General features: G+C 36.0%; 4 protein-coding genes across 5 annotated transcripts in view; 1 reads left to right on the forward strand and 3 right to left on the reverse strand.

Annotated features, from left to right (window-relative positions):
* Positions 1-7,933, reverse strand: part of LOC108971552 (mitochondrial cardiolipin hydrolase) — a 91,121-nt gene extending 83,188 nt beyond the window's left edge. The window contains exons 1-4 of one of the 2 annotated variants that reach the window (XM_018937819.1): positions 7,592-7,933; positions 6,822-7,508; positions 5,284-5,450; positions 5,090-5,222 (exon numbers count right to left, since the gene is read on the reverse strand). In XM_018937819.1, the coding sequence (XP_018793364.1) occupies positions 5,106-5,222; positions 5,284-5,450; positions 6,822-7,347 (810 nt within the window). In that variant the 5' untranslated portion in view covers positions 7,348-7,508; positions 7,592-7,933 and the 3' untranslated portion in view covers positions 5,090-5,105. Of the gene's footprint in view, positions 1-5,089; positions 5,223-5,283; positions 5,451-6,821 lie in introns of both variants that reach the window. The other variant, XM_018937739.1, reaches the window with a different exon arrangement.
* Positions 7,934-8,247: 314 nt separating this feature from the next.
* On the reverse strand, positions 8,248-9,455 carry LOC108973599 (transmembrane emp24 domain-containing protein 7). The gene is made up of 2 exons (XM_018941003.1): positions 9,302-9,455; positions 8,248-9,240 (listed from the first exon to the last, which is right to left on the reverse strand). The coding sequence occupies exon 2, from the start codon at positions 9,134-9,136 to the stop codon at positions 8,474-8,476; it is 663 nt and encodes a 220-aa protein (XP_018796548.1). The 5' UTR covers positions 9,137-9,240; positions 9,302-9,455; the 3' UTR covers positions 8,248-8,473.
* Positions 9,329-10,879, reverse strand: LOC108973527 (epimerase family protein SDR39U1). The gene is made up of 4 exons (XM_018940895.1): positions 10,773-10,879; positions 10,269-10,714; positions 9,945-10,178; positions 9,329-9,835 (listed from the first exon to the last, which is right to left on the reverse strand). The coding sequence occupies exons 1-4, from the start codon at positions 10,792-10,794 to the stop codon at positions 9,638-9,640; spliced, it is 900 nt and encodes a 299-aa protein (XP_018796440.1). The 5' UTR covers positions 10,795-10,879; the 3' UTR covers positions 9,329-9,637.
* Positions 10,880-11,199: 320 nt separating this feature from the next.
* Positions 11,200-11,962, forward strand: LOC108973675 (mediator of RNA polymerase II transcription subunit 10). Its single transcript, XM_018941124.1, has 3 exons — positions 11,200-11,422; positions 11,494-11,519; positions 11,583-11,962. Exons 1-3 carry the CDS (start codon positions 11,327-11,329, stop codon positions 11,857-11,859), a joined length of 399 nt encoding a protein of 132 aa, XP_018796669.1. The 5' UTR covers positions 11,200-11,326; the 3' UTR covers positions 11,860-11,962.
* The last annotated feature ends 158 nt before the right edge of the window (positions 11,963-12,120 follow it).

Genomic DNA, 12,120 nt, shown 5'->3' on the forward strand with positions numbered 1-12,120 from the left:
TACTGAGCATCTTTCTCTTTGACACCATGTCTGATATCCCACGTGATCTGTCAAATACTAATGCATGAAAATCCTAACCTCAAAAAAATCACCCGATATATATGTATATAGTATGTGCACCCTAATATTGTATGCCATGTAACTGGTTAACAGTTCATTGGCGCAATCAAAATGTGTTTGTTTGCGAATTATTATTGCTCATTTGCCACGTGTTGCATGTGCTCAGCATGCAAACTTGGTTGCAACAAACTCTTGTGGGTATTCACATTGAGAGCGAAACGAGATCGCGAACGGCATAAAATATGATGAAAAGGATCCTTAACTTCGAAGTTTCAAGATCCTGTGAGTGGCGTAAATAGAAGTGATATTGCATATGGACCATAACCTACTCCTCCATATTTAGCCAAATAAATTTTATTTTCCAAAATACAGCAAAATCTGTGTTTATCATATATTGAAGAGAACATTGGCAACAAAGTAATACTTTCACTGAATTTTTGGACTCGAACATACAATTAAATTCAGGCCAGAGTGCCAAATTGCAGCTACAGTTGTATGACTATACCCAATTCCTATCCCTCTTGCGTTCGCGCCGCATACACTGAAAAAGTGAGTAATCCTTGTGTAAGATGCGATAGTCAACACGTGTGGAGCCTGGGGACACGACTAAAAGAAAGAAAGCTTCAGCGGAGCCACTCCGACACATTCGTTTAAGGGTTCGCTGAAGTATAATTGAATCGTCGTTTCACCATAGTTGTGTCTGCAAGTGGACATCGGTCTTGAAATAAGCGGCTCACCTAACGAGGTTGTTTGCTGGGTTAGGCACCCACCACGTAGAAACCACTCCCAACGAAGAGAAAACAACAGCACGGATATGACTTCTTCAACCTATTGCTGGAGGAAATAATACGGGCTGCAGAGATGAATAGAAATTTTACAATCTTTCATAAGACTGTATAGCTGTTGGCCTTGAACTTTTTATAACTTTGAAATCATAGATAATTTCGTCTATCTTGGAAAAATCATCAACGTAAACAACAATATCAAATTTGAAATCGATCGCAAAATCACTCTTGCCAACAGGTGCTGCAAACTCTACAAATACCTTATCATTCTCGTCCTGTTGTATGGGGCGTGGACAATCGTAGCATCTAATGAGTCGTTCTTAGGAATGTTCGAAATAAAGTATTGGCAACGTACTTTGAAGGTTTTCCGTTCACTCCACTCCGTTGAAGAGATCAGCTGGACAAGGACCTGACTGCACTTGGTATCTCGAATTGGCGCCAAATAGCGCAAAAAAGAAACAAATGGCGCACTGTTTTTAACGCGGCTACAACCGGTTAAGAAGAAGAATAGCCCATTTGAAACAATTCAATGGAAATTCAGCATTGTCGCTGAACAAAATTCTCTGATGTAAATCAAGATCGGTAGCCATCTCGCTTGGGGCTGATTTACGGAACTTCCGACGGGCTTCGGCTCAATTCTTGCACGAGAATCTATCATAAAGTGGATGGACACAAATCCAGTTGTTGCGCGCGATGGCGGATGAAGTCATTCGAGCCTTCAGCAGCAATGGGGTCTTCGGAACGTTGTACGATGGCAGTAAAATGCTTAATTTCTAGGTTATCTACGAATAACTTTGTGAGTCGATCCATCAGGAATCTTTACTTACTAAAACCTAAAACTCGCTGATCCAAACAGGGTTAGATCGCGGAAACCTCAATTCTTGACCGGTTAAAATCCAGCCACGTAGAACCGGCTATCTTAGGAATCCTGTCGAAATACTACTGAACTTAACAGACTCGTATAAAGCAAATTATAACGATTACACAATTCTCACTAAATTCTGAGCTCAAATACTATACTCAAAATATAGCAACTATACAAAAAACGTTACAGCTGTATATGCCAGCTTTCTTTCATATTTTGAGAAAAGCTGTCAAGTCGAATGTGTATCGCCCGATTGCCAATGGAACGCTTTCCGAGCTTCTCTCAAACAGAAATCTTTGGATACAGATAAAACGGCACTAGCAGCAGGAATGCGCTACGCTAAGCCACTACTGGGAGGTTACAACTGGCAAGGTTTCGACATATGATCAACCTCCCCGAAGACAAATTCCGTCTCTTTGTCGCGCTGCATGCAGGGCACCACATGTTCAGGAAGGTCTAGTCCAACATGGATATAATCTCTTGCCCAAACTGCCGGTTTTGCGACTGTTCAAAACTCCAGAACACCTGATTCTAGATTGCCCAGCAATATGTAGAAGCAGGCTCAATGCTTTAGATTCCCTTAACGTGTATAGGGATCACATAACCTTAATCACGCCCAGCATGCTCCAGAAATTAATCGGAGGGCTGGACCTTTGTGACCATATGTGGTATAGAAGAGAGCACAATGACCATAGGTCAGAGATAATCCCGTTTAGGTAGATCCGACTGGCGTGGGAGCCCAAAATTGTCGTGTTAATGGGTAGTTGTTTTTATTCTTGTTTTATTACTACATGTTTCACTAGCCATATATTTTTTAAAGAAATGCCACAAGTTAACTGTGTTTTCACTGGAAGAGACGGCCCTAGCTCAGGAAGAACACAACATTTTGCATCGCAATTCTATTGGATTATAGTATTTTCTACAAAAGCTTGTTTCGATGTCTGGTCAAAAGCTATCGGTATTCATGACATGAGTGGTATATCCAATGCGATTCCAAAAACACTTTTTTAGCTTATAATTTCCTCCATATGGCATTTGCACTGAATAGATAGGTGGATGATCCGATAATTACAAAGAACACTCTGGCGCAGTTAAACATTGTTGCAATTAAATGGATTAATAGCAAGACAAGCACGCTAACAACAACCACAGCAGGGCACAAAATATTGTTGCCAAACACGAAACAAAGCAAACTATTGCGAATCGCTAATAAAAACTTTGCAATAAAAAACGAACATGAAGAGTTGTACAGAATAATGCAATAATTAGACACCGAAACAACAAAAGCAAAAGCAAAAGCAAGCGAGTCATGAAAGYTTGCAAGCTGAAGAGAAAAACTACACAAATGTGCATACATACATACATAAGTATGTATATTTTATATAATAAGTGGTTCATAAATACCTATTATGTGGAATAAACGATACTTAGTGAAGGGCAAATTGTTTGTAGCATCAAACAGCAATTAAAATCAATATGAGTGAACAGAAGAAACTAAGTATGAAAGAATTTTGAATTTTCTGTGCGATAATAAGCTACCACTCGAAAGAGAAAACATATACACATACATATGTATACACACACATAGGTACGCACAATTAATAAATTCACCACTAACAGCCAAACTATACCAAAAATATGTGACAATTAATGGTTTTGAAGTCCGCAAAGGCACACATACATGCATTCATATATAGGTAAGTATATGTATATACCTATACACTCACACATACATATATAGTATCAGTTGTGAGGAAATTTATTACAACAGTTTTCTCATAAATGCCTAATTAAAATGTCATTGCTAAATGAAGTGTAACAGTTTGTGTATTGCCGCATGAAGAAAAGGACCACAAACTGTGCTGTATGACACTGTAGACCAGGCGCTTTGCCGCTTTTTAAGAAGATTGTTAGTTACGACGATTATTTTCAAACGGTTTTTCAAGAATTTTTTCGCTGAAACCTTGGAATTGTGTATTTACGTTATTTAACAACGGTTTTAGTAACGGTTCACACACCTGGGGAAGGTATAAACAAAAAACGCTAATTTGCATGCACCATTTGAAACTTAGTTAAAAAAATCCTGTAACTTGTAATTAAGAAAACTAGAAATATATGCACTTATAGATGCCGCTGAAATGTCACACTCGGCCTCCACGCTTCGCTAAAACACATGGAAGACAAGGAACAAGGAAAAGGGGGATGAACGCAGTAATCACAAACACATTGTGGCCATTCACTTCCTTCGAGAATCAATGCGTTCGATCGTTTTCGGTTGCCTGCGCTGGTGCTGCCTATGAATTTCACTTATCCACTTACAATTCTGTACTATATATGTATGTGTACTTGTATGTATTTTTTTTATTTTAAACACCACTTAAAACAATTCGTACATGTGAAGCATGTATTTACTGTGTGCATTCCCGAAATGAAAAGAGCGACCCCCTACTGATGAGAGATTTACAGCAAAACACAAACAAAGTGGCCGTACACAGGAGAGGTCGCAACATGTGACAATTTGAGAAAATCCTTAAAACAACAACGTAATGTGAAGGCAACAAGCGGATTTGTCACTTTAAAACGACAATTAAAAAAAATCAAAAAATATAAAATAAAACTGCAAAACGATATTGATAAATCGTTCCTTTTAAATAAAAAAGTGAGTGAATGAAGTAGAAAAAAATTAAAAACTACATTAGTGGTATGGACAACTATTTAAAAAAATATCGTCGTGAATGTTGTTTTTGTTATTGTAGCACAAAATATTTTCAAAGTAAGATATACTGACTGCTTCACAGGCCCTGACTGTCGATTCATGTACTTATCCAGAATCGACCCCAAAATACCAAATAAATGTATGTATGTATGTGCAGCATGTAACGAGTGCCCGCATGACTCTAACCACAGCTTTGCATACCCCACACATCTGACATTCCTATCCCTACAGCATGTTTCCTAGGCCTACCGTTGGATGGCCTAGATGACAACTTATCTGAACCTTACCACCCTAACTAGGATTAGATAACCATTACAACAACAGCAAGTCCGCGCATTACACAAATATTCTGACCCGATAGTGAGATTCAAAAAAACTTAAGAATTAGTTTGGTAAAACATATAAAATGCAACGATTTTGCATTCGGTATATCAAGTTTTCGCCTTTATCTACTGTGATTTCCAAAAACTATATACAACCAAACATTCTAACCATACATTACTTTAATGTTGGATACATTGGATACATGCCTATCGAGAAAAGTAAACGCATTGTGGACAAAGGACAATAAAATGTATAATTAACGGCAATAGGAAATGTCTATTCAAATGAAAAAAAGGAGTGAGGGAGCAAATTACAAATTACCTTAATTTAACTGCTTACCTTTCACATTCCATGTTTACGAACTCAAACGTGGAGCGAATGCTAACCACATTCGTTGAAACTCATCTTCGAAATGTTCCAACAACACTTTATTGGAACTGATTACAATATTTTCCCAATTGCCACCAAAACCCTGAAAAATCATTACAAAATAATTAGTCAATTATACTGTCTTTTAATAACCTTATATTCACCTGCATGGTCCAATTGAGTGAGCCGGACATAAGAACCCCTTTTACATTACGTAAATCATCTGTTTTGCCGATATTGCCCAAAACCGAACGCGCACGTTTCGGTCCGTCTAGCAGGCAAAATTTATGATGCATTAGCATTGTGGTCATTGGACAACGAACCGCCACGCCTAAAAGTAGATTGGTATGAAATATTAAATGGATTTAGATTAAATAATTTAATTAAATAATAATTAAAAATTAATAAATTAAAAAAAAAAAAAAATTATAAAGTCATAGGCAAAGGTCTCAACAGATTTTTGAAAACTACATATTTGTACATACATAGGGCAAAAATACATCTAAAATTGGAACAAACTTTCCACGCTATTAAATTTTTGAAAAACCACATATATTTTACATGATACATAATCCATTATCTAAATATATTGAGAAAAGTATTGTCAAATTAAAAGTCGCCAAATTAAAATAATTGTTTTTTATTGTGTCGCACTTTCTTATCGATATACGAAGCTAATATAACCAAACTGAGCTAACACAATTTCCGTTTCCTATATAAACCCTAAAAGTATGCACTGTTTTTTTAACTTTACTTTTGCCGACATGGCAAAGCAGTGCCAAATGTTAAAGTGCCACCGATTCTATCAAAGAACCAAGACCAATTTTACTGTTTTATACAAATTTAAAATTTTTTAATTTTTATTTAAAAAATATAAAATATTTTTTCCAATTAGATGGGCACTATACTAACTCTTTTTTCTCTGTCTTCATTTATGCGAACAAGCACCTGTTACTTGTAATTAAAGCAGATAGATTACGGTGGCACAATATGATTTCTGCACTTGACAACAAGGCATTGCCGCAATATTGCAAAAATCTTCTTGAAAGCACAAAATTAATAAATTTGTACAAATTAGCAATTTACAAAAGCGACAAATGAAAAGCAGTAAAGCATGAAAATGTGGCTGCTTTATGCGAGCGAAAATTTTACCACGAAGTGCACGTGGTTCAATCGTTTGCATAAAGAAATAAGACCACAACGTCCGTACATACGACGCAACTGAGATGCCTCAAAGAACATCAATACGTTTGCGCGAATCCATAGCATTTGTTATTGTACTTGTCGTGCCGTTTGCCAGATAGCAAGTGCAAACTTATTTTGATGGAGAGAGAGAAAATGTTATTAATTGCATTTATACAGAAAGTTGCCACAATGAAGGGACAAGAAATACCTGTAAAAGTATGTGATTTAAATCCATACAAATACGCTGTGGACGTTCGTCAAAAATCCAATTAAAGTCTAGAACCATTTCAAATTATATATATGCATATGTACAAATGTACATATATTTCGATAAAATAGTTCAAAATGTGTATTCGTGTAAGCCGCAGCGTACATACGATTGCATTCGTACAAATGCACACACATATATGACATCATCAGCTGATTTGCAATTTTGCACGTTCATAACTAATATGTAGAAATATAAAGCATATCACGTTTAAAAAGGTATATATTACTAGAAATACACTTTACTAACCTGCCTTCGTTAGCGTTATAATCTGAGATCCACTGGAGTACACCATTTCTTTGTCACTTATTATGCGCACTGAAACTCCTCGGCGAATGGCACGCATAAATGCTTGAGATAGATCATAGGATGTAAATGTATACATTGCTAGATCAATGGTATATTTTGATTTATCAATTAACGCTATTAAACGACCGACATTATTGGCAGCACAATACCGATTTTGACATGAAGGACTCAGATTTGGAGTAGGTAATTTCGTAACATGTCCATTTTCAACCATTCCCTTCGCAGGACTTTCGTATGTGGGGCTCTTACGTTCTGCTGGTGATTTTAGTATGTGACCACCAGCACAGCTTTGTGTCAGCTCATTCGTCCAGATGACTTCGGCTATTTCGTCATCAGATGCATCGCGACGCCACAAACGTTCGCGCACGTACAAAAAGCCACGATAAAAGATTTCTGACAACAACACTACCGAAATGCCCGTAGTCAGGCTATAAAAAGTGTAGCGCACCACTCGATTCTCCAACATTTTTTTAATAAAACAATATCGAAGATATTTCACTTGCACAATATATTATAAATTTTATTTATGGAATGCACTTTTCACTTAATATTTTTCAATAAAACTCTCACATACACAATATGAAATGACAGAATTGAATTGCTCTGCTTTTGTTGGATTTTGTTGCGCTACAAAAGGGAGGGTGGGGATATTTGATTACCTACAAATTTGTTGTATGCAAAACTGAAGTAACACACAAATTAAAAATTACCGAAAAAATCACTAATTTAACTTTGCTTGCTTTCAGCAATGATTTGCATTTTGAAAACGAATAACCACTAGTAATAAAACTCTTTGAATTTCAACATTTAAAATTGGCCAATTGCAAACCGAAGCAATCAACATGCATGCACTAGCCGGTGTCAGTCGAACAGTACAAAAGCTTTTGTTTCAAATGATTAACACCACTTTTTGGTATATTTATTGTAGTTTAAAACACATTTTAATAAATTTATTTGTTGTTATCGTCAAAAACTTACAATTGCAGCTAAACGGAAATGATGTCAGTTGCAAAAAAATATAGGTTCGCGAGATGCAGCGGTCAAAAATGCACGTGTCGTGAAGGCAAATTGCTGACAGGCAAATCAGCTGTGTTAAAATGAGTAGTGTTGCCAGCTTTACATTTATATTGATTTATTCTTCGCACAATTGGTACAAGGTCGCAACCAATTCTTATTGGAAATTGGTGTAATTGTTGTTGTAATAATTAAAGATGCAGGGACACTAATTATAACAATATTTTGGACTTGACAGGCAAATGCTGTTTTGGCTATGGTACATATTCCAGTTATTCGAAAATGGTTTATCTTAATTTATTCAACAAAACATACGAAGAAAAAAGTTTATCTTGAGTAGATAAATTGCACATTACGGTGATTGTGAAATTGTTTATTTATTTAAATTAAACAAATCATATACTATTTTAGATAATTATCTACGTTTATAAATTGAAAGTAGTAAATCAAACTTATAAGCGTAAGCAAAACTTTAATTCATTTTGATAATCAATTCTCCGTCTGTTATCTATTTCTATTATTATTTATGCATATCTTTCGATTCGTCCTTCGTTTCTAGATATTCATTATTAAGTTCTCTACCGTAACTGATTATAACGAACTTCACCTGTCTTGCGATTTGAGAAAAAGTTACGCAGAATTAAAATCTGGCCAAAGCCAATGACTAAGACAATACACGTCTCAAGACCGGACCACATCATCACAGCTTCATTCAAATCTTCCGCCCTTTTGCGTCCCTTCGATTCACTCAAGCGATGATGTGTTTGAGCATCAAGTATATCATTGAGGCTTTTGTGTATCGACTGTGAGGATGTTTCCATTTGTGTAAGAACAGTGGCATGTTCATCAATACCAGGCAATGCTGGCTCATCTCCCACTTGGAAATCAACATACACAATTTTATGTGAAAATGATGAAAATTGATTGCTAAAACAAACTTTGTAGACCCCAGTTGCCTCAGCGGTAAATTGATGACTATCGAACGTCGCACGCTGTTGCTCGTATATTACTTTGCCATGAGGATTCGTCAAAGTTACATCGACATCCAACTGACCTCCAGCGGATACTTGAAACTCAAGATAGCAGGTGGTATTACGACGTACTTCTTCGAAGAAGCAATCTTCCGAATTGTCCGCTAAATCAAATGTAAACTCCACCGCCTCTCCTGAACGGCACGCAATGCATAGCATAAGTGCCAAATAAGCAATGACATGTCTACATTTTATAGTTGGCGATAGCATTTTCTTTGTAAAAGCTGTTACTCTGAGGCGTTAGTGCAAAAGCTTTGATGAATACGATGATTTCAATGCGGTGCCACGCAATGTAACAGGAGCAAGAGCTGCACCTAAAATATCAGAAAAAACTTCAACTTGTACGGATCGTAATAATTACTATACATGTCTTACTGGTAGAAGAAACAGCAAAAATGGGAATTAAAGTACTATCTTTGGTTTATTATAAACTAATATCGAATATGAGGATTTGTTTGCTTTTACGTTTAACTTTTCTAGTTGTACAAGCGATAGAAATTCTGCTTAAATTGACAGCTGACAACTGACGTGTCAGAATTATTCACAGCGTTACCAGGCAAGTAGAGATTACAATATAGTCATCAAGTACAGACTACGCATTTTTTCTGATTTCTGCTTTTTAGCAACCAAATCGAATAAAAATTTATATATATATATAGCATATTGTACATATATATATATGTTTGCGGTTTAAGTATTTTCTAATGAAATTTAATTTTTCTGAACAACTTCTAAACACGCTTGCTTCGCTGTGGGATACTTAAATTTAAATCCACTTTCCAGAGTTCTCTTAGGTTGAACCTTAGCACCAAATAGAAGTAATGCAGAACGGTCTTTGCCAAAAAGCGCTTGTACTACAAACTCTGGTACTGCGAATAGACAAGGACGTCGTAAAGCGGAAGCAAAGGCCTAAAGACATAAAAAGATGGAAATATGTTAAAGAAAACAAATATATACAAAGTGTAAATAATGACTTCTTTCGCATTAATTTTTGTTTATTTTTTATATGTATATTTACCTTTGAAAATTCGCCATTAGTTACAATTTCGGGTGCCACACCGTTTATTACTCCCTCTATTTTATCATTTTCGATACTGTATTGTACTAGTTGGCATAAATCATATAAATGAATCCAAGGCAGAATTTGCTTTCCACTGCCTAGAGGACCGCCTAAACCCAATTGGAAAGGAAGCCAGATATTCTGAATCATTCCACCTGATCGTCCTATTACAACCCCAGTACGTATTTTAACCTACAAATATTACATAAATTTTTAATTGAACTGTTTATGCATATTATTAAGTCAATTATTTGAAACATTATTATTATTAATAATACTCACGCCCCTACAGTGCTTTACATTCTCTGGTAATGTCGCTGCTTTCTCCCATTCTAAGCATAATTTTGACATAAAATCAAATCCTTCCACTGGATCGCTCTCAGTATAAATATGCTTATCATTAGGTTTATAGTGACTTACTCCTGATACATTCACAAAAGCTTTCACTTGTGGTGCATCCGCAATAGCTTTCACTAATGCTGCACTTGTGTTAACACGAGAAGTCCACACATTTTGTTTAAAACCATCTGTCCAGCGTCGGCTCGGATCTAAGACATTTTGTCCTGCCAAGTTGACAACAGCTGTGATACCATTTGGTATGCCGTTCCGCTCCAGTTCCAACCAGGTTATGCGCTTTAGCCCAGGCATTCGGGATATTACAGTGACATCATAACCATTTTTGACCAAATGTTTGCTTAAACCTTTACCAATGAATCCCGTTCCTCCGCCTAAATAATGTGTCCTTATTTATAAACTGAAAATCTAACATTTTTTGTTACTACAAACCGATTAATGCATGTCGCGACATAATTTACTCTATTCCGATTTTATTCTACAATTTACGTAAATTTACGAAATTCATACAAGACTGAAAATTTCAGTGCCGTAAGCGAATGTTGTGAGCAAAACAAAACGGCCAATAATTGCACTGAGTGCATTTCGCCAAAAATACGGCAATTCTCTATATGGCGGCCACAGGGAAAGTTTTTCATAGCTTCATAATTATATGCTGTTTACAGCATATAAATGTTATTGTATATAATTGTTATGCTTAGTATCTTTAAATAGAAATCAAATATTTTTATTTTATGTTATTAACAGATAATCAATTTAGTGATTCTAAATGAAATTGTTTTTGCATACTAATATATGTATTACATACGGCAACCATGCGAGATGAATACCATACGGCAACTAATCCCCAAAGCTGTCAAATATTTTTGCATTTGCTTCATTTCTAAATTCGGCGCAAACATATTTCGTATTCTCTACAATTTCGTGATCTAAATCTTAATTTTCTTCTTATATTAAATAACTAAAAACTTTGTTCCTGTTGTGAAATGTCTGCTCCGCTAGAAAATCTTGAAACCCAGTTGGAGATGTTTATCGAAAATGTCCGCCAGATTCGCATTATTGTAAGCGACTTCCAGCCACAGGTACGTCAAAGATTACACACTACAGTCTAACATATACACTATATTCAACAATTTTTACTTTTGTTATGTAGGGTCAGAATGTGCTGAACCAAAAGATGTAAGTTATTTTGATTAATCTTACCATCTATAGTACATGAAAGTGTTTTTCTTTGTTTTCTAGTCAAGGTTTAGTGACCGGTCTACAGGAAATCGATAAGCTCAAAAACCAAGTGCAAGATGTTTTCGTCCCATTCGAAGTATTCGATTACATTGATCAGGACAAGAATCCTCAATTATATACAAAAGATTGCGTTGAAAAGGCATTGGCCAAGAACGAGGAAGTTAAAGGCAAAATTGATGCTTACCGCAAATTTAAAGCCAACATGTTATTAGAGTTATTCAAAACGTTTCCAAATGAAATGAATATGTATCGTGCATACCGCCCGGATTCTATTTAAGTGTATTGAGTGCATAAGAAGGCGTTAACTTCTTACGACTTTGTAATTTTTGTATAAGTTAAACAAAAAATGTGTGTACATTTAGATACAGTATTTTAATAAATCCTAGCATACAAATCCCAAGCTTTTGTTTACTTTTCATTGATTTTTTACGTCGCGGGTCCCAAATCTAGCGCAAAACCCCGGGGAGGGATGGTTCGCCTGCTTTGACTACGCAGAGTATACTTGGTCTAAGCCCGGAAGTCGTGGGCTGCTCGAGCC

Source organism: Bactrocera latifrons, unplaced genomic scaffold, assembly GCF_001853355.1.
Source record: "Bactrocera latifrons isolate USDA-ARS-PBARC rearing strain unplaced genomic scaffold, ASM185335v1 scaffold_0, whole genome shotgun sequence".
NCBI lineage: Eukaryota > Metazoa > Arthropoda > Insecta > Diptera > Tephritidae > Bactrocera > Bactrocera latifrons.